Consider the following 21,312-nt stretch of genomic DNA (forward strand, 5'->3'; position numbering starts at 1 on the left):
TTGCTAGTGCAATGTTCTACCACTGAGCTACAAGAACACTTCAAGATTTTGTGAAAAATAAGTGAAAATTTCACTTACTTACTTTTTTATTTTGGAAAAGTTTTTACACTAACAAAAAACCCGAAACAGATATTCTAGAAATTTCTAAATGTAAAATAATTTTTTTCAAAACAGTTTTATCAAATGAGGGTAAATTAGTCTCTCACTTCTGTCCCTTTAAACCAGTTTACAGCAAAGACAGCACGAAGGACTGGATGCACATGATAAATATTCTGCAATTAAGAAAACAGACAAAAGAAATAGCTGTGCGCTGATATCAGGTACCTTCCTGGTCGTGTGGGACTGAAATGGTAGAGAGTCTTTTTCCTCATAAAAGACTAAAATAATGCTTAAATATAAACTAAAGAATGCTTGATTTGGTATGAATTAATGATTCAGTGTAATTTTTACTGCAGTGCTTACCTGAATGGTGAACATAGAAAATGGTCCATCTTCTTATTGGTTAATTTCCTGTGTAATAAACATAATGTTAGACATCATTATTTGATATAATGTTAACAAATTTAGATTGTAAGACACCCGTTGTGCACCAGTGACTTCAAAGCACTTATTGCTAATAGTTTCAGCAAACTTTTAAATCATCTACCAATACTTTACACATAATAAATAAAGAGCATTGCTAGCACCATTTTTTTTAGACAAAAACAGAGTGAAAAACTATTTAAGCATGCGGTCTCTCTGGAATTTCATGTGTGAAAAGATCCCACGCCCCCATTTATCTACATCAGTAGGATTTCAGAAGATTTGCATAACGCTGCCCAAATGTTCATGCAATGAAGGAAGGCTTACCTTTTATTCTCGTTGTAGTATTGTTTTTTTTTTCCGCCACCACCATGTCGTATAAATGCTGTGGGTTTCACTGTGAAAGCGGAATGTCCCAAGGTTACGGATGTAACCCTAGTTCCTCGAAGGAATGAGACGCTGCGTCGAACGCTTTGGGGAATACATGTGGCGAGACCAACTCTGAATATTGTGTGCAATCTGTCCAATGGAAGGGCGTGACGTCATGGGCGGGGTGATGTAGCGACCAGGTAGATATAAAGGCACGTGCCGTGCAGCTGGCTTCAGCTTCGAGTTGGGAAGCAAGCGGAAGTATAGCGATGTGATGCAGCATCTTGTTCTTTCGAGGAACTAGGGTTACATTCATAACCTTGGGACGTTCCTCTTCAGCAACTCGAGCTGCATCGAAAGCTTTGTGGAACGATGTGCCCATGCTGACAGACTTCCAAATCCCTGCCTAATGTGTATCCAAAGAGCACTGCTAAGGCAAGAGAACAGAAGAGCCAGGAGAGGCTAGATAGCTAGATTCTAAAATCTGACAAAAGTGGAGGGAGTGGACCATGCCACAGCATTGCAGATGTCCAAGAGGGACACACCTGCTGAGAACGCCTTAGAGGCCGCCAAACCCAGAGTAGAGTGAGCCTTGACTACCAAAGGAGGGGGGATACCAGTGGACTCATAGGATATATTGATAGCCTCGACTATCCAACGACTTAAGTTCTACTTAGGCAGTAAAACCCTTTTTTAGGGGGACCGTAGCAAACAAGCAATTGGTCTGATTTTCTCCACAGGGCAGCTCTGTGGACATATGCATCAAGCGCTCGAACTGGACACATACAACATAGCTTTTCCTGGTCTGGCTCCCGAAAGGGAGGAGGGCAGAAGGCCTGCAGTACTATAGGTTGTGACGTGACAGAGGGAGCTTTAGGAACATAACCTGCTCAAGGGTATAAAAATGCTTTGGCCATACCAGGGACAAAGTCTAGGTAGGTAGGGGCCACTGAGAGGGCCTGAAGATCTCCAAGTCTCTTTAGAGAGGTGATAGCCAGTAACAGGGCAGGCTTGAGGGTCAGATGTCTATCTGAGACATCATGTATTGGCTCAAATGGAGCTTTACAAAGAGCCTTTAAAACGACAGCCAAGTCCCAGAGGGGAACACGGGACCATCCTGGAGGCCTCAGCCTCAGCGCACCGCAGAGGAAACGTGTAACTAGGGGGTGTCTACCCACTGACTGATCATTAAAAGGGACATGGAAAGCAGCAATGGCCACCATGTACACCTTTAAGGTGGAGTGAGTTAACCCGAGAGAGCCTAGCTTGGAAAAACTCCAGAACTGTACCAACTGGGCAATTAACAGGGTCAAGCTGGCGATTTCTGAGTTTCCACCTCATGGTGCAGAGGGAGGTCGTGGCATAATGGTTAGAGAGTCAATCAAAGGGTTGTGAGTTCGAGTCTCGGGCCGGCAGGAATTGTAGGTGGGGGGATTGCATGTACAGTGCTCTCTCCACCTTCAATACCACGACTTAGGTGCCCTTGAGCAAGGCACTGAACCCCCATCAGCTCCCCGGGCGCCGCAGCATAAATGGCTGCCCACTGCTCTGGGTGTGTGTTCACAGTGTGCGTGTATATTCACTGCTGTGTGTGTGCACTTTGGATGGGTCAAAAGTAGAGCACAAATTCTGAGTATGGGTCACCATACTTGGCCGTATGTCACTTCACTCAGGGCGTACAGTTTCTTCGTAGAGGGAGCTCTAAATTGGAGGAGGGTCTCAACAACAACATCGGCCCCAGTATGTCTGCACCCACATTCAATCTCCAAGGAATATACAATCTCCCAGGAGTTTGCCCTGGGACCACAGAAGGACCTGGTGTTCCAACTTGTACAAGGGGCGCAAATGCAGACCCCCCGGGTGATTGATATAAGAGACCACCGATGTGATGTCGGTGCGCACCAACACCTCTCAGGTCTGGGAGGAAATGTTTTAATGCTCGATACACCGCTAGCATCTCTAGACAATTGATATGCCATGTCAGATGGCGACCCCTCCACACACCGCGGACAGGGTGGCCACTCATGACCGCACCCCAACCGGTGAGGGACGCATCTTGACGTTTAGTCTCAAACCAGCTCCCCCGTGTGTGCAAGAACGACATCTCGATGTCGAACTGCCATGTGCTCTGATTGAGCTAAAATCAACCAATCGTCGAAATAATTCAGAATGTGGATGCCCTGAATACGGAGGGGAACCATAGCCGCATCTACACATTTTGTGAACATGCAAGGTGAGAGTGCAAGGCCGAAGGGAAGTACTCAATATTGGTAAACTTTGCCCCTGAAAGCGAACCTATGTGGAAGTATGCATCTTTGTGAACTATTGTGACAAACCAGTCATCGGATCTGACTTGAGCTACAAAATGCTTTATGGTGAGCATTTTGAACTTCAGTGCCATAACTGAGCGGTTCAACTGACGTAAGTCTAAGATCGGATGTAACCCCCCATCCTTGTTTGGAACAATGAAATACCAGCTGTAAAACCCAGATTCCCTTTCTTGTGTCTTTAACTGAGAACCGCGCTCGCTGGAAGCCGCTGTGCCTTGAAAATCTGGCAGAGCTGGCAGACCAACCTCCCGAGGGCACTGACGTGAGAAGGGCACCATATACTGAGGTGGACTGTGCTCTACCCCAGTAGGGGCTACCCTCTGTATCCCTGAGCCTCTGGTGTCAGGATTTCTTTGTCGAGGACTTCCCGGCCTCTATGATTGCCTGAAGTAACCAGACTCAGAGTGTCACTGAGTCCCTTGGTCCTGGCGTAGGGGAGCATGAGCAGCAACACTCTGCTTCTGCGCCTCTCGATATGAGGAGCTGGTATGTGGCGTGGACATCTCCCACCCAGATGCACCACGAGAGCGACAAGGGAGGAAACTCTGGAATGCCACCGCCTGTTTGCGTGCCTCCTAGAACCTGTCGACAACAGTATTGAATGTGTCATTAAACAGGCCAGCAGGCCTGAGCTACAAAATGCTTTATGGTGAGCATTTTGAACTTCAGTGCCATAACTGAGCGGTTCAACTGACGTAAGTCTAAGATCGGATGTAACCCCCCATCCTTGTTTGGAACAATGAAATACCAGCTGTAAAACCCGGATTCCCTTTCTTGTGTCTTTAACTGAGAACCGCGCTCGCTGGAAGCCGCTGTGCCTTGAAAATCTGGCAGAGCTGGCAGACCAACCTCCCGAGGGCACTGACGTGAGAAGGGCACCATATACTGAGGTGGACTGTGCTCTACCCCAGTAGGGGCTACCCTCTGTATCCCTGAGCCTCTGGTGTCAGGATTTCTTTGTCGAGGACTTCCCGGCCTCTATGATTGCCTGAAGTCCCAGACTCAGAGTGTCACTGAGTCCCTTGGTCCTGGCGTAGGGGAGCATGAGCAGCAACACTCTGCTTCTGCGCCTCTCGATATGAGGAGCTGGTATGTGGCGTGGACATCTCCCACCCAGATGCACCACGAGAGCGACAAGGGAGGAAACTCTGGAATGCCACCGCCTGTTTGCGTGCCTCCTGGAACCTGTCGACAACAGTATTGAATGTGTCATTAAACAGGCCAGCAGGCTGAAGTGGGGCGTCCAGGAGGCAGACCCTGTCTCGTTCTCTTATTTTTGACAGGGTCAGCCACAAATGCCTCTCCGTGGCCACTAAGGCTGCCATAGACCACCCAATAGCGCGAGCGATCTCTTTAGTGGCGCAGAGGGAGAGATCAGCGGTCCGTCTAAGCTCTTCGATATCATCGGACTTGATGATCCCCCTTGTCGATATCTCCCAGCTGGTCTGCTTGATATGCCTGTAGGACTGCCATAGTATGAAGACAAGCCCCAGCCTGACCTGCTGCCACATAACCCTTGCCACCCAGCGTAGGTGTTGTTTTAAGCGGCTTAGTGGGCATGCCGGAGCCTTTAGAGATGATGCCGAACCGAGAGACAGATAGCCCGCGAGCATCTGTTCGACCCGTGGCATCGCTCTATAACCCCACTCTCCCAGCCCCATCATGTTGCCATAATATAGTGATTCAGGGCCGAAGAGGCAGGTAGAATAAGGATGGTTCCACGATCTCGCGATTTCATCATAGAGATCGGGAAAGAAAGTAAGACTCCGGCATGGAGGTGGTTGTTTCAGCCGCAGAAAGCGTTCATCTACTGTAGCTTGATTTTCTGGGGCTTAGAATGTTTCTCGTCAGGCCAGTTGATTTTTAATCTATCTACTGCACAAGTAACCACTTCCAACAGCTCCTCATATTGGGGTGATAGGGGTGGCGAATCCACACTAAGAGTCTCCACATCAACTTCCTCAGAGGAAGAGAGGTGAAGAGTTGATCCTTCAACCAGGGGGGAAAAAAAAGCAAAGCATGCTTCCTAACCCAGGGTTTGGCCGCCGGATCTGGCAGATCCACCTGCGAACCCCATGAGTGTAGCTGCCGCTCTGCCTCGGCAAAAGCGGGGCCAGCACCGTGGGGAACATTGGTGAAGGCTCCCTCCTCGAAGAGAGCCCTCCGGCAAGCGTTCACAATGCGGACAGTTGGCCCCCTCAAAAGCTGACTCAGCGTGCTTTGATCCCAGGTAAACCATGCATAGACTGTGTGTATCCCTGCTCGTAATGTAGCGAGGGCAGGGAGGAACACACAATCTATAACGTGTTTTGGAATCGCCCCTCACATGCTTAGTCTTAGCGTAACTCTTAGGCATATTGAGCTGCTCTTATTTTAAAGACAGACTACAATAAATAAGACTAACAGGACAGACTTTTTGACATGCGCACACAGAGCACTTGCTGAAAGATGCAAAGCTAAAGCCAGTAGCGCGGCACGTGTCTTTATAGCTTCCTGGTCGCTACGTCACCCCGCCCGTGACGTCACGCCCTTCCATTGGACAGATTGCCCACGATATTCAGAGTCGGTCTCGCCAAAGGCGTTCCCCGAAGTGTTCGACGCAGTTCAAGTTCCTGAAGAGGAACTACTTTGTTTGGCCTTCCAAAAGAGAATGATATTCACTTCATCATGCCTGAAGCTGAACCGTGCTGGTCGCTGAGGAAATACATCAACTTTGCACTGTGGATCACGGAATAGGCTTTCACTGTGGATGAAGTGCGATCCAGCCCGGGGTCGTCACTGTAGTTTCTGCAAAACCAAATTACGCACCTTCATAGAATCCGCCTGCTGCCCCATTCTCAAGCCACCTGCCTCTTCTCACTCTAGGCCTCCAGCCTTCGCTCAAGGCCGCGGTGTGGTGTTATTTCATTAAGAAAGCGAAAACACTTTGTTTTTGCCCTCCAAAAGAAAACACGACTAGTAATCATGTTTATATCACGTTTATAATGGGTTTTATGTTTTTGTCTCGTCATTCCGGCCGAACATGGCTTCACAATATGCTTAAACTACACATAAATATGTGTAAAAGAGGTTATTCTTTTCTATACATTTTTATTTAATATTGTGGGTTGTGGGTCTTCAGTGAGCGAACAATATCCAAAGGGCTAAGCAAAAGGGGTAATCCAGTATCAAGAGCAAAAGGCTCACTGACGGCACCCTGGGATTAGAGTACGCTCCCTCTGTTCACTCTTTCTTACTGGTCCAAGTCAAACACACAGACTGTTGGATAATGGCGAAAGGACGAGAGATAGATAGAAAAGACAGTGAAAGTAGATCTGACCGAGAACAAATTGTTGCTGAATAATACAACACAAATCAATTTCTCACTCTGCCTGGTCGGCAGGTTGGATCGCTCCCGGCCATCTGAGCAGCAATGGCTTCTTTTGTTCTGATGGAGCGAGGGAGGAGAGAGAAAGAGGTTTATTCTTTCTCTCTAGCACTCTGCTGCTCCGTTCTGCTGTTTTGGACTTTGTGTGTAAAGTCAATCAATACTTCTCTGCTTTGAAGACTTATTTTGTTAAAGGAATCAAAGATAAGCTGCGCAAAATTGTTTGCTTTACTTTTTGGCTCATATATTGGTAGTATAATAGAGATATTTGAGCAGATGTTTGAGCTAAGTGGATAGTGTTATTTCAATATATATATATATATATATATATATATATATATATATATATATATATATATATATATATATATATATATATATATATATATTTTTTTTTTTTTTATAGCAATTTTAGTAATAGTAATTTAGTGTTATGTGCTTTGCCATTTTTATGTGTTTTTATTTCAATATTTCTGTTTAGCTTGAGTGAAAATTATATATATATATATATATATATATATATATATATATATATATATATATATATATATATATATATATATATATTTTTTCAGTGTAATTGTAGTACTTCTTGTAGTACAATTGTAGTACAACTTATTACTTTCAGTTAGTTGCCAAGACAAAATTTCAGATTTTCTTTCAAGCTTTTTACATTATTTTTATTGTATTTCAAGTTTATTTTGATTTAACAGTTTTTAATTTGATTTTTAGTTTTTATTTTTTTTAACATTTATAAATTATACATTTTATAGTTTTAGCCTTTTCCACATAAAAAAAAGTTTTACATCTAAATAAATAACAGTAATTTCAGTGCTTTTTCAAGAATGAGTTTAGTTACTGTATTTCAACCACTCCACCAACTGCTGAGTTGCATGGGGGATTGTTGGAAATCAGGAGTTGCATAGGATGTGTCTATGAAAACCAAGCAGATGAAGGTCTCTCAGTAGACAGGATATTAAGGACACTGGATTCTGACATTGGCTTTCTACCTCTGTATACTGCCTGTCATGCATTACTTACTCCTGACACTGCAATCATGTTTTATCATTTAATAGAACAAGCTTCCTGTGCACATTTATCTTACTTATAAAGTACATATAAAAAAATACATATGTGCTGTTTTGCTCACTCATAGCTTCGTAAAACATTAATATGGACTGTAAATTGGACTAAGCAGGAAGGACAAAGCAGAGGAAGGAGGTAACAGGAAGCTGAGAGACAGAAAGCTTATTCCAGCCACAAAAAAAAGAGAGAGATTATCTTTGGCAGCTTGAGTGTGAACTGGAGTTTCAGTCCGCTGCCCGTCGGCTTCTACACAATACCCTGCCTAGCCTTTCCTTGTCATTTATTCATCTCACTCGGTAAGAATAGCAGGGCCTGAATCAATTAAACAGCACTCCAGTGTCTCTGTGACAAGCAGATTGCTCTCAACAACATTGAAGTTAAGACAAAGATTTCTCTGTAGCATCCCATTACACAAACTGTTATCTTGGTTTACAGTATGTATTTGTTAATACCAATGCTGTAGCTACTAGCTTCCACCCACTGCAGTACTCTGTGCTTGTGCTTATATACTAGAGTAGGCAATGTTAGTAAATTGGATTCCCTTTCAGTCGATCACTCTCGACGTGATGTCTCTGTTCCCTCCTTCAGAGAACAAGGGGTACATACATAGCCGAGACGTTTTACTGCTTACTATATATGGCACAGTAGGACTGTCGCTATAGCTAAGAAAATTACAAATCTATGTATTCTTCTCTTTATTCTGTGCGTGTGCTTGTGTTTGAATGGTATTCCTTACGTTATGGGGAAATGTCCCTACATAAATAGTAATACCTGGAGATTTTGACCTTGTTTTGATCTTTATGAGGAAGCAAGCTTATAAATCATACAGAATTAAGTTTTTTTTTGTTTGTTTGTTTTGTGTAGGTTAAGGGTCAGGGTTAGGGTAAGGGGATATAAAATAAAGTTTATACAAAATAAAAACCATTATACCTATAGTGAGTCCCCATAAAACATGGAAACGCATGTGTGTAGGAAGTTAATCAGTCTGCAAACATATTTATTTTAGCATGTGTTTCTGCTATGTGCTGTGTTTGTTTACTTAATAATCTTGGTCTCTTTGGTCTCTAGGGGCTCTTTGTGTATATTAAAAACAACACGTTCAAACAATACATTCATCAATTATAACTGTCTTTCTTGTCACTCCTAATCAATTTAATGCATCCTTGCTGAACAAAAACCCTGACTGACCCAAAACCATTTGAACAGTAGTGTATGCCTGCAGCATATCAGTATTGAACATCAGTTGTAAGATAAGATAAGTGTCTTAAGAGAACACGTTTTGTTATATTGGGATCATGACAATATAAGACATAAAAATGCACAGCCTTAATAAAAAGTAAAATATAAATGTAAAACGTTCCATTAAACCATGTGTCCAGGGACGTATCCACTGTTGTAGGGAAACTGGGTGACTGCACAGTTCGATTTATTCAGAAGTTTATATAATTTTCTCTGCATATGTGTGCTGTTGTGACATTTATGCATATTCTGCATCATCATTTTTAGAAAGACATTGATTATATCTTTAAACTTACTTGACTCTGTGTGTTAAAACATAACCTACAAATGCTTATGTATCGATTAAACCACTTCACACCTCAGTAAGCACTACTGTGTAGTTATGATTGACCCGCATGATTTGGTAACCTAAAAATCAATTGTTTTACAGTACTCTTTGTTTTTTTTTCATATCACAGTTTTTCATATCTACTTTATTGCACATTTCTCATGTGCTGTTGTGATTATTCATTTTTAGTCTCAATTTTTAATAAAAAAAATTCAGATATGAGGACACTGATCTGAATATGTTACGTTTTGTTGTACTATGATTTTGCAATGAAATATTTATTGAGGCTAGCTCGAAGTTGTTTTGTGGTTAAATATGTATTATGAAGGGTTTCATCATATAAATGGCTGAATTATACATTAGTATTGTTCATATTGTTCAATTCAGAGTATTATTTACAGATTGTACAGAGGAACATTTGGACCTTGTGCCATGTCATTTTGGTAGCTTAAAATGCCAGTGGGCACGATGTCTATTTATATACCACTGAAACAGCATTTCTCAGACCTGCGAGGACAGTGGCCAGGACATCTGCCAAGAGTTAGCCTAACTCAATAGTGCTTTATCCATACTATATCTCCCACAGTCCCTTTCCACCTTTTTAAATTTGGTCTCCTTCCTACTCTTATTCTGTCTCATCATGATGCTTTTTGACTTCATTTTCCCTCTGCTGTCATACACATCCTCCTCCTCCATGTGTTGTTTCTTTTCTGCTGCTACAATACAACCATGGACAGAAGATCTCAGTGGAAAATGCTGGAAGCGATTATTCTTCACTCTTTTTCACTGGCCTCTGCCTCCTTCTCATAATCTCTCCCTCTCGTTCATACTCTATCACTGGCAGTGGTTATATTTATCTGTTCTGTGGGTTTGCTGCTGAGTGAGTGTACAGGTTGTAGAAGTTCTTGCTGGTGGATTGTGCCCTGAAGAACATGTCCTGATGATTCCCCTCTCAGGAAATCAGAGGAAGTGTTTACACTCAAGTTGTCATACAGTACAGCACTGGGATTATACTGTTGATGTGTGCTAAAATGGTGTTTAGTCGAGTGTGGTTAGTTGAACATATCCATTATTATTGTTCTTGAGCATTTCTTTGGAATATTTAGGCAGAATCTGTAAACATAGCTCTTTAAAGATGCATCATAAATCAAAATTGGGGTTTACTGGCTTTTAGCTCATATCTGATAGTTACAGAGAAGTGTATGTTTATGTGTTTATATGCATATTTTCTCTTCTGAAAAAGTGGGCCGTAAAAAAAATAAATAAATAAATAAATTGCATCTTAGGCTTGACAGGCAAAGCCAAATAAAAATTTTTTCTGGTTATTTATTCTGAAAAATAACATTTCTGTTATCTTGCATTGGTAACAAGACTGAACAAGCTTTCATGCTTGTCCCCCAATCAGAGATTTTCTTTTAAATTGATATATTCTCTGGCCAGTTTTTATCTTCATCTTCCCAGACTGGCAATCATGTGCACATGCATGATCTGGACTCCAAAAATGTTTATATTTTATATTTTCATATATTTTTAAAGGTTTAGTCATTTAATTGTTTAGGATTTTAATTTATTTATGTTTATATGTCTTTAGACTTGACATTACTTCATACAGTATAGAGTTGGTAGTTGGTCCTTTGGCAGAAACCATTAAGCCAATCTCATTTCCTTTAACATCTTTTCTCTTTTAATAATAATTATGTCATTTGTAGTGTATATGACAAATTACACTTACTTGAAACAACATGCAATTAATATTTACTCCTCTGTTGTGCAAAGCAAGTAAAATCTTGCATCATGATTTGTGAACTTTGGCTGGAGTGGCACCCGACACTTCCCAGAGCCAGTGGTGCATTATCTGTCGGGTTGCCATGCTCAGCTGAAAAGAGAATGACATTATGCTAACAGTGTTTGTGATCTGTTGTTTGGAGTACTGCCTGGGCTATACACAATTGCAGTGGCACTGCAGCAACATTGCAGCGGTGGGAACTGAAGAGGCTAAGCAAATTAGCATTTAAATCACATCTGACCCGAACTGTGCAAAAATGAAATTGAGCAAGCTGAACATTTACAGTATTAGGGGAGGTTGAAGGAGAACTGCATGGTGGGGAGGGGAAGATTAGAAGTGAGGGTATAACTGATGTCTCCTAGACTAGCTCTTTTGTTAGTATTGAAGCTAAGCCAACCAGCCATATTAGTAATGGTTATTAGAAAGTTAAACCATTGCTGTTTAAACAAGTTACTTACTATAATATAATATAATATAATATAATATAATATAATATAATATAATATAATATAATATAATATAATATAATATAATATAATATAATATGGTACAGTAGGACTAAATGCACACCAGGTTAAAAGGTTCATGTTATTATCAAATATGTTCATTTATTTTTCTAAACCACTACATAGCACATAAACTCACCACAGCACAGCATGTTTCACTTTGCATGTGGAACTTTGCTCAAAAATGTTACAACTTGATTTTTTAAAATGTTATAGATGTATGTACAAATGAGAATAAATATGATCTGATCTAGATTTTCTAGTTATTAAGTCAACAGTTTTTCAATAACTTAAGAATATGTAAAATAATGGTATTTGGGTTAAAAAGTGTCCCGATTGCCAAGGATAAAAGCACAATTCTTCACATCTTAATAAATGGCTTACTTTTCTATTTATTGACATGACATGGTTAGATTTAGATGGTTAATACTTATATGGTTTAAATAATCATTTATAATGAAACTATCATGTTTAAAAAAATAAAAAAATAAATAAAGTATATTAACCAGATATCATAATAAAATTGTATATTTATCGTGAATGCTGTACAATAAATTATTATAGTACCTCCTTAAGCATTTTAAGAAACTTTGAGAATTTGTATTTTTTCATTTTTATTTCTGTATTTTTACAATGAACATAGTACAATTAACAAAATGTTAATTATTATTTTCACAAAATAAAGAGAAAATAGTACAAACAATGTTTCTGAAATGATTGCATTAAACAAGTACTTACTTACATATTGTATAGAGTGTGGGGTATAAGGCCCCTGTCACCACCTCATACATTTATATGATTTTTAAATAAATAAATCACTTTTATAATTTTTTACTTATTTTTCTTGTAAAAAAAGCTTTATAAATATGGTCTTGCTGGAAAATATGGTCATGCTTCAAAAACTGTACCATACCCATGTTATACATCAAATTAGCATTTGATCTGATCACATTTTTACCATCAATCTGGCTGGCAGTAATATTTTCAGATGTCACTGTTATGGAGCGGTCACACTACACTTTTCATTGACTTCCATTCATACGTATACGAATGCAGGAGAGCAGAAATGCAAGCACATGCGAAGAGGTTTCACATTCCAGCTAACTCTAACCTGCAAATCATGTGAAGCCATGTGACCAACAGGAGATTGATGAGGCCCAGCGTGACCTCATAGCTGCATTAAAGAACATTAAAACTTCATTAAAACTGCAGTGATGTAGGAAAGTGGTGTAGATTATTTTTGTAGTATGTTTTTTTATTCTGTTTGTTATGTGTTGATTTTGTGTTTTTAAAAAGATGCTGCTGAACATGGACGTCATATCATAACCACTGCAGTGTTAAAAAAATGTCCCATGCTCTAAGTCTAGTGTGACCACACCTTTAGAATCTTTTAAGTAAAGATCTGCCATCATGATAATAAACATCATATGAGATGCACACAATCTGTTATGCAATCCCAAAAAATGCAGCTAGTAATAGCTAACTTTACTGTAGATAACTATAGAGGAACCTAATGCGAAACTGTCTTTTTAGACCATGATTCCAACAGATGCTGCTGACATGCCGATAACTCATACTAATGTGATTTAAAGTAGCCCGTAGCCTGTACCCACTGCCTTGTCAGGTCTGCAAGTTCCATTACTCAAATAAAGTCAAAGTGGCAGCTAAATAGTTCTTGTTTGGTAATCTAAAGGGATTGCTTATGCACCTGAATAACCTTTAGTCCATTCTACGTATGGTATATGTTTCTTTCTGTGATGACATAAGACAAATCATACACATTTTATGTACGTCAAAATTTTTTTTCGACTAAAATTTGCTTTTAAGGCTGAAAATCTTCTGTTTGTATAATGAGATTTTAATGACTGTTTTTCAAATATTTGAATATAAACCATTATTGAGGATGACAACAATACACCATTCCCTTCTAGTCCTCTCTCTGTCAGTCTTGGGTACTTCAGTATGAGTTTTGATTCCCTCTATTGCAAGATTTGCAATTTAGTCCACCATATAATTTTGAGAAACTTTGATGCACAAAGCCTTTTTACACCAGAGGGTTTCAAAGGGAAATGGGAAGCACTGTACCCTTAAAGAGTTTCCTAAAAAAGAGCCATTTTAAAAGATTTAGGAGGTGCTGTGTGTGGGGTTTATGGAAAGGCTATATCACTAATGGCAACTTAATTTGGCAGAAATTAAAAATCAGCTGATTACAGTGCACTTCTGCTGTTTTTCTGAAATCATTTGAGATTGCAGTAAAGAAAAGGGTAAAATGTCGTTTATTGGCTGCAGTATAAATTGCAATGAAGTACATTGCAAGGTCAATATTGATGTAGGGTCAAGGACAAGAAAGCAATACTAGAAGCAGATAATACATGTAAATCTTAGTTACAGTTAGAAAATAAATAGGATTATAAACTTTTGAAAGGCAAAAAATCATTTTGACTGTTGATAATGAATGCTGTTTGTCCGATGAATCTGGACATAATAAAGAAATGATAAACCAGGATATAATAGGTGAGTGACTTGTCCTTTGTGTAGTAAAATGAGCATGAAACCTGGGAACCAAGGATCCAGTCTAAAGAACATTTTAATAATCTGAAGAACCTTTTTCCAATAGAGAACCTTTAATGCAATGGAAAGTTAGAAGTCAGAAGTCAAAAAGAGCTTTATTGCCAAGAATGTTTACACACACAAGGTATTTGTCTTGGCGACAGGAGTTTCCAGTGCAGACCAAGAAAGTGCATGCATTGTGCAAACATACATGATAGTGCAGACATATACAAAGGAATTACACAGTAGAGATGAATTATAACATTAATATAAAAAAAAAAAAAACACAAAATGAATTTAATTGTTTTAATGAATGCACAGATATGTTATTTAGAATAATGGACAGTGTTCCATGAATGTTAAAGTTCTTTATCTAACAATTAATGCCAATAAAGAAACTTTATTTTAAGAGTCCAAAACAATAGATATATTGTTCAAAATGAAGGCAAATATTTGGAAAGTTTCTGGTTGTTAGTAAAACATGTTCATAGTTAATATGATGAACTAAACCTGTTGCACGTTTGGGAGACCTGACTTTAAACAGCCTCTAAAAATCCCCTTGTCACCAAAAATGAGTCAGAAAAATGAAGTTGGTTGTGAGAAAGCGATAACATTATTTGTATCCAGATGCCACTTTTTTATTATTTTGCTATCTAATGCATTCTAATGAAATTTTGCTATCTAATGCATTCATACATTATGAAGCCTGTTGAGGGCCCATGCAGTCTGTGATACAGGTCAGATTCACATCATGCAGAGCACTGCACAACATTAGGGGAAGTTAATGTATTCTTTGACTGTGTGCATTAGAGTCAGTGACTCTTCAAGAGTGAGCTAGCCTAAACTCTTTGCATTATCAGAGCTGGAGATCAATCATCATTAGCATATTGCTCCCTAGCAACCAGAACATGAACAGGACATCTGTTGTTCTGTATCGCTTTCTGTCAAACAAAGCAGAAGAACAACAGATTATCTCATTACCTGTCCTTCAGCTCACCTAGTCGACTTCAATGCTCTGCCATGACACTTTAAGCTTGACGTCGACTAGTCGCTGGTCCTATAGAGGGCGCAACAGGATAAGAAATTTTTGAAGGACTTCCACATTTACACTATGTTTCCTAACAGTTAAACTGACAAATAAATGTATACTCCGAAAGCTCCACAAGACATGTGTGATTATATTACTGGATGCTCGAAATTGAACGGGATAAAACACATTCTAAACAGGTTCTTGTACAGGTAAGTTAATCGCCATTCTCATCTGATGCGTTGCTGCGCTGTAACGTACACAAATGCTACAGACAGTAGCTTTTACGTTATGCGCAGATTGCGCTCACAGAATCATTCCGCGTGGAAATGTACTGTCAGCACTGTTCTGTGATTTATCAATAAAAAAATTAAATAAAAAAAACGTAGAAACTGAAAAGTTCAAGCATGTATTTGTTGATAACTAAATCCCACAGCATCACTACTAATAGAGAGATGCTGCCATGTAGAATTAATTCACACACACAATCGCTCTCACTAATGCATTTATATAAATTACTCTTTACTGTGCTACTTTATCTATATCTGATTTAGAACAAGCAGAAATCTGTGAGAAATTAAACGACCCAAAGGCAAAAGAACTGATAAGAATTAGCTATTATAGGAGCAATAGCCATGTGGGCAGTGCTGCCATATGCCATAGCTGTACACAAGGGGTTTGTCACAGCTCCAGACTTATTTGTTCATCAATGATATCATCAGCGACTAGTTGACTTCAACTCGACTTTATTCACATAAAAGTCGACTTTAAAAAATCAGATTTCATTCAACCCCTAATTATGAGATACATTAATTAACATATTCATTCTAAAAAAACTATAACTGAACTAAATAAAGTGAATATTTTTATTTTTTTATTTATTTTATTGGTTTATAAAGCACTACAAAAATTTGAACTTTCATATATTACTGAATGTTTGTCAAGAGGAGGTTTCTTATCTTCTAGTTCTGGTCGTTTGGTACACTATCCAGTGAATCTTAAGCGATTCAGTGGTGCTTATTTTAGAAACTTTGCTAAAAAAATAAATAAAATATTCTACCAACCAAAGTTAGACAGGCTTCAAGCATTCATATTAAGGGGCTTATATTGATATCAGTATTTAATTGATCTTGATATTGTGTAAAAACACATTATCACTGTTCTGTGTTTTTATGTTTGCAATTTACCTTGTGAAGCCATTTGAGCTGTTTATGTATAAAAATTGCTATAAAAGAAAGTTTTATTATTAATATTACTCATATTTTTAATTCATGTATAAACTAAAACAATGATGACTGTGAATGGAAAAAAAAATTGATTCATACTGGAAAAGATATTATGTTGCTGAGCTTCCATCATGGTACTGAAAAATGTAGTTAGTTCATTAGAGTCACTACCAGGACTGCATGGAAGTGAGAAAGAACGATTCATTCACTTCATTCATACCAGAGTCCACCGAACTACTACAGCAAATTCATCCATCTTTACAGTGATCCAGTTTCATTTATCTTCAATGCTGTGTTGAGGTAAATATGAACGTCATCCTGACCATTCTCACAGGTCAGAATACAAGACGCCATTTATTTACTTTCGACGTTGCCATGTTTTGTAAGTCATTACTACAGTCCGTTGTGGTGCATGCTGGCTGGGATGTTATCAGTCTCATTTCGTCGGCAGGTTGAGGAATGGTGTTATTAGCTAAAGGGCCGCCTGAAGGTTAGTGTTCATATTGATGGATGAAGAAGGGATTTAGCTTATTTCTGTAGCGTTACCCTCGCACCATGGAAGAAATACCAACAAGTCAAGCATTGTGAAATGACCCAGCCTCACAAATTGTTCATTATAAAATAAAACCTGAAGGAAATTAGTGTCCTATCTGCTTGCTCAAAGCTCACTCTTGTGTCCTTTTTCCCCTTTTCCATGCCACTTCCCTGGGGTTCAGGTGCTTCTATTAGCTTATTTCATTAAGTAGAGGTTGATTGTATTTTCCTATGGGACCTTTTTGTGATATGTGCAATAAGGCTGAGTGAGGGATTGTGGGAAACCAGTGATTAACTGTGGATATTCAGATGGGCACTGTTGGTTCAGAAGCCGTTGCTTTCTCAGGCTTGCTTCAGAAACTCTCGACAATGGAAACTTTTAAATCTGAGAAAGAATCGTTAGTCATCTATCATGCAGTGTTGTCATCCCACGCACCATTTTCCATTACAGCCACTAGATAACTTATCACAAATGTGATATGAAATATGAGGCTTTACTTGGCTCGCTTCATTTCAAAGCAGATGTTTCTGAGGGCGCTTTCTTACAAGCAAGTCTCCTACAGCGGTGCACTAAACTGGTAATTAGCTTTGTTTACACTCTGAAGAAGCTTTTCTCTGTTTATCCTCCTCTTCCTTCTTTGAGAATGATTGATAATAGAGATACTTTTCACATCATTAAAGAAAAAGTTCACCTTAAAATTAATATTATTCACTTGACGTTGTGTTGTTGTAAACCTATATGACTGATTTTCTTCTGTGGATCTGTGTTGGTATTTATTTATATTGTTATTTTTTATGAATTTCCTGTCTGGGGCCAGGATGAAGACTGGGGCTTTAAATCTTCTAAATGACAAAAAATCCAAAAAAGTCAAGTTTTCAGTGATTAACGGCTTACATTTAGGTCTGTTCCTTGCACAAAGTTATCAAATGGCTTAAAGGACTAGGACTAAGGACTAGAAAATACTAATATGTACCAATTTGATGATAGTTTTTGTAGACTTTTTGAAGCTTGATGGAAATTTCTCCTTTTGTGTTCCACGGAGGAAAGAAATTCAAAAGGGTGTGGAATGGCATAAACAAGATGAGTGAAGCTTTCCTTTAGGAATATAATAATAATACTGCTATTTGCATTTATCAGATTCAGTACTGCTTGTATTCCTGTCACCACATTTGTATTCAGCTGCAAACCATAAGAGACATTTCAGAGCTAAATGTGTTAACACACATGGATCAATAAACAACAAATGTAGAGAAATGTATCATAGTATCTTCCTGTTCTCTAAAGTGTGATGTTTATACAATAAATGTATGTACAAGATTGATCATTTTTTTAGGTACTTTTTTAGGTACTTCTTTTGGGCATCAGATGTCTGATTTGTGAACTAACTTAACTTAACTAACTTAAACTTCTGGTTCATTTTAATGATATGGTTGAACCGATTCTTAACATACTGCCATACTAATCACTAGTGTAAAACTAAGTTTATTGTTGTATTTAAATCCTAAATGCATATATCATAAATAAATCCATGCATCATAAAGTGATTTTATCAGATTTCAATTCAGGAATCAAATAGAGAACCCAAAATTTTTCAAAAAAGTTTTAAAATTTTGCGAGTGCTGCATTTTTATGATAGCATGTTTGTTTTTGGGGGACGGGTGGGGGGGGGGGGGGGGGGGGTTGGTGAATGTTTAGAAACACATCTGATTTGGGTCTGGTGGACCCTAATTAGACATGTTTTGCTTAAGATCATCAAGTCAACTAGTCATTCATACCACCCACCAACGAATGTATTATGAAAATATGTAGTTTTCCCCATCTGCGGGATAAATGCATGAATGAATAATGCACCTTTTTCTCCCAGTTAATTGGTCCTTCTGCGTATGGTTGCCATTATGCATGAGCATTTACAAATCCTTTCAAATCCATTTACAAATCTCTCTCTTTTTTTCCTCTCTCCAGTTTGTGGCTCAGCCAAACTGTCAGCAGCTCTTGGCCACACAATGGTATGACGGTTTTCCTGGCTGGCGGCGCCGTCACTGGGCAGTTAAGCTGGTCATGTGCTTTATTATCGGCCTGCTCTTCCCTGTCTTCTCGGTGGTCTACCTGCTGGCTCCAAAAAGCACGCTGGGGCTCTTCGTCAAAAAACCCTTCATCAAATTTATTTGCCACACAGCTTCCTACCTCACCTTCCTCTTCCTCCTCCTCCTGGCTTCACAGCACATAGCACGCACCAACCTACACATGCAGGGCCCTCCACCCACTGTGGTGGAGTGGATGATACTACCTTGGGTGCTAGGTGAGTATGACAGTGTGTGGTGTGGATAGCTTGTATACATTTTGTTACATAGTAATGATGTAGTTATGATATTGCATATAGCATATATGAGCAAGTCAACACTGTAATAATATTCCTCAAATATTCTGCTCAGGGATTTTTACTTATCCGTTAACCTTAACCCTAAATAATAAAGTTCTGCAATTAGTTAAGCCTGAACCATTGAACATACAATTATCTCAACTTTATGGATTATTTCTGGTTTTGGAGTGTTATTTATTGAAGCGTTTTATTTAGACATTTAAGATAAATTTCAAATTGACCTACACTGACTCACACTGATTAATAGAATTAATTCAAAAATTTATATTTTCCAGTAATCACTATATAGTACATCCCAAGTTAATTACAAAATAATTATGTTTTGCTCGTAGGCTTTATATGGGCTGAGATTAAGGAGATGTGGGATGGAGGTTTTACTGTGTACGTCCATGACTGGTGGAACCTGATGGACTTTGCCATGAATTCTCTGTATTTGGCCACAATATCGCTAAAGATCGTCGCGTATGTCAAGGTGAGCTCCTCCTGTAAATTTTTCACTGTTGATTCAGTAATACACACTCAAATGCACGCAGACACAATCCAGACTACATGACCATCTGCAGCTGTGTTAGTCACCCTACATGAAAGGGGTTTCAGCCCACACGAGTCCCTTACACCATGTGTGTGTGTGTGTGATGATAAATGGTCCAAGACGTATAATTTATGTTCTGTTTTGTGTTTGGACATGTTCTCAAGAATTACATTTACAAGCCATAAATGTTTGTGTGAATGTTTGTGTCTACATGTATTAGTCATTTATAATATAATTTCAAAACGTGGGAATTCACTGTAAAAAAATAAATAATTTTTTTTTAATTAATAATAAAAAACTTTTTTAAATTGCTAATAAAATTGAGTATATTTTACAAGAAAATATTATTTCAGTTTTTCTACTTTTTACACTTCTTTGTAATTGTTTGTGTTTGTTAATGTTTTTATTTTTTTACTTTTTTTTCAGTGTCGAGGGTACATTTATTAGACAGTTAATATTGTGGTCTTAGTCCCAGTAGAGAACAGAATTTAAAGCAAGAAGAGCTAAGCCATGCCTTGCACAGCTGAAATCCTGCCTTATTTCTCTGCCCACTGAAACATGGAATTGAGGATTGTGCTGAGGGGAAAAGGCATCTCGTTCCACCCTCAAGCGGGGCTTAATTTGTGCCGGAACAAGCCGGGTCCAGATCCGGCTCCTCCGAAATCCGATCCGGCACCTTATTTTGGCAGATCCCCCTCCTCCAGGGGCGGCGTTTCAGTATGGCAGACAGAGAATTGCCAGATGTGTGCCATGAAAAATCACAGGGTTGTAGAAATATTTAACCAATAATAAGTATTTAAAGGTGCTTGTAAAACTTTGTGATGCCATTGGATCCTCAAGCTCTCGCGAAACCTCGTCAACTCACCCCTTATTATACATTTTTGTGACAATGCAATAATGACCCAATTAGTCAAGTGACAGTTCTGTCAGCTGTCCTGAAATGCGAGTGAGTCTTGTATCGCAGCGTGCAGGTCACTGATGCGCTGATGAGAAGTGCGCTCTGAGAGAGGTCATGGATTCAAATGACTGATTTGATCTTAGACTTTGTGTGGATTTATTTTATTATTCCAACCTACAACATAAGTTGAATAAATGCAGGAATTTCCCTCATTCTAAACTTGAAAGCTGCGAGATTTATTAAAACCATGCAACACACAATCCCCCTCAGAAAAGTTTTTAGGCCTGGAAATTGTTTTTAAATCGCATTGCATTTCCATGTTATTCAAGACCTTACAGACCCTATAAAAGCAACTGATGCACACTCTTAATCACTTAAACTGGTCCACCAATGTGGTTGAGCGAGTGCTCCGTTACCTCTCCCTTCTGTAATCGCGTGCTGGATTGCGATAAAATTTCACAATATTTTTTTCTTTTCTTTTCTTTTCTTTTCTTTTCTTTTCTATATTTAACAATTTTTTAATAAATAAATGCATCCTTGGTAAGCATAAGAGTCTTGCACTATTATTAACCATTTGCACTATACATTGCATAACTAGAAGCAATTGTGTGTAACATATTTGTGTATAGTA

At 38.8% G+C, this 21,312-nt stretch overlaps 1 protein-coding gene across 1 annotated transcript in view; it reads left to right on the forward strand.

Annotated features, from left to right (window-relative positions):
- The window catches only part of LOC127979120 (short transient receptor potential channel 5-like), a 76,556-nt gene that overhangs the window by 37,712 nt on the left and 17,532 nt on the right, over positions 1–21,312 (forward strand). The window contains exons 4-5 of the mRNA XM_052584338.1: positions 18,834–19,170; positions 19,584–19,723. Of these exons, the coding sequence (XP_052440298.1) occupies positions 18,834–19,170; positions 19,584–19,723 (477 nt within the window). The remainder of the gene's footprint in view (positions 1–18,833; positions 19,171–19,583; positions 19,724–21,312) is intronic.

Source organism: Carassius gibelio, chromosome A1, assembly GCF_023724105.1.
Source record: "Carassius gibelio isolate Cgi1373 ecotype wild population from Czech Republic chromosome A1, carGib1.2-hapl.c, whole genome shotgun sequence".
In the NCBI taxonomy this organism is placed as follows: Eukaryota; Metazoa; Chordata; class Actinopteri; order Cypriniformes; family Cyprinidae; genus Carassius; species Carassius gibelio.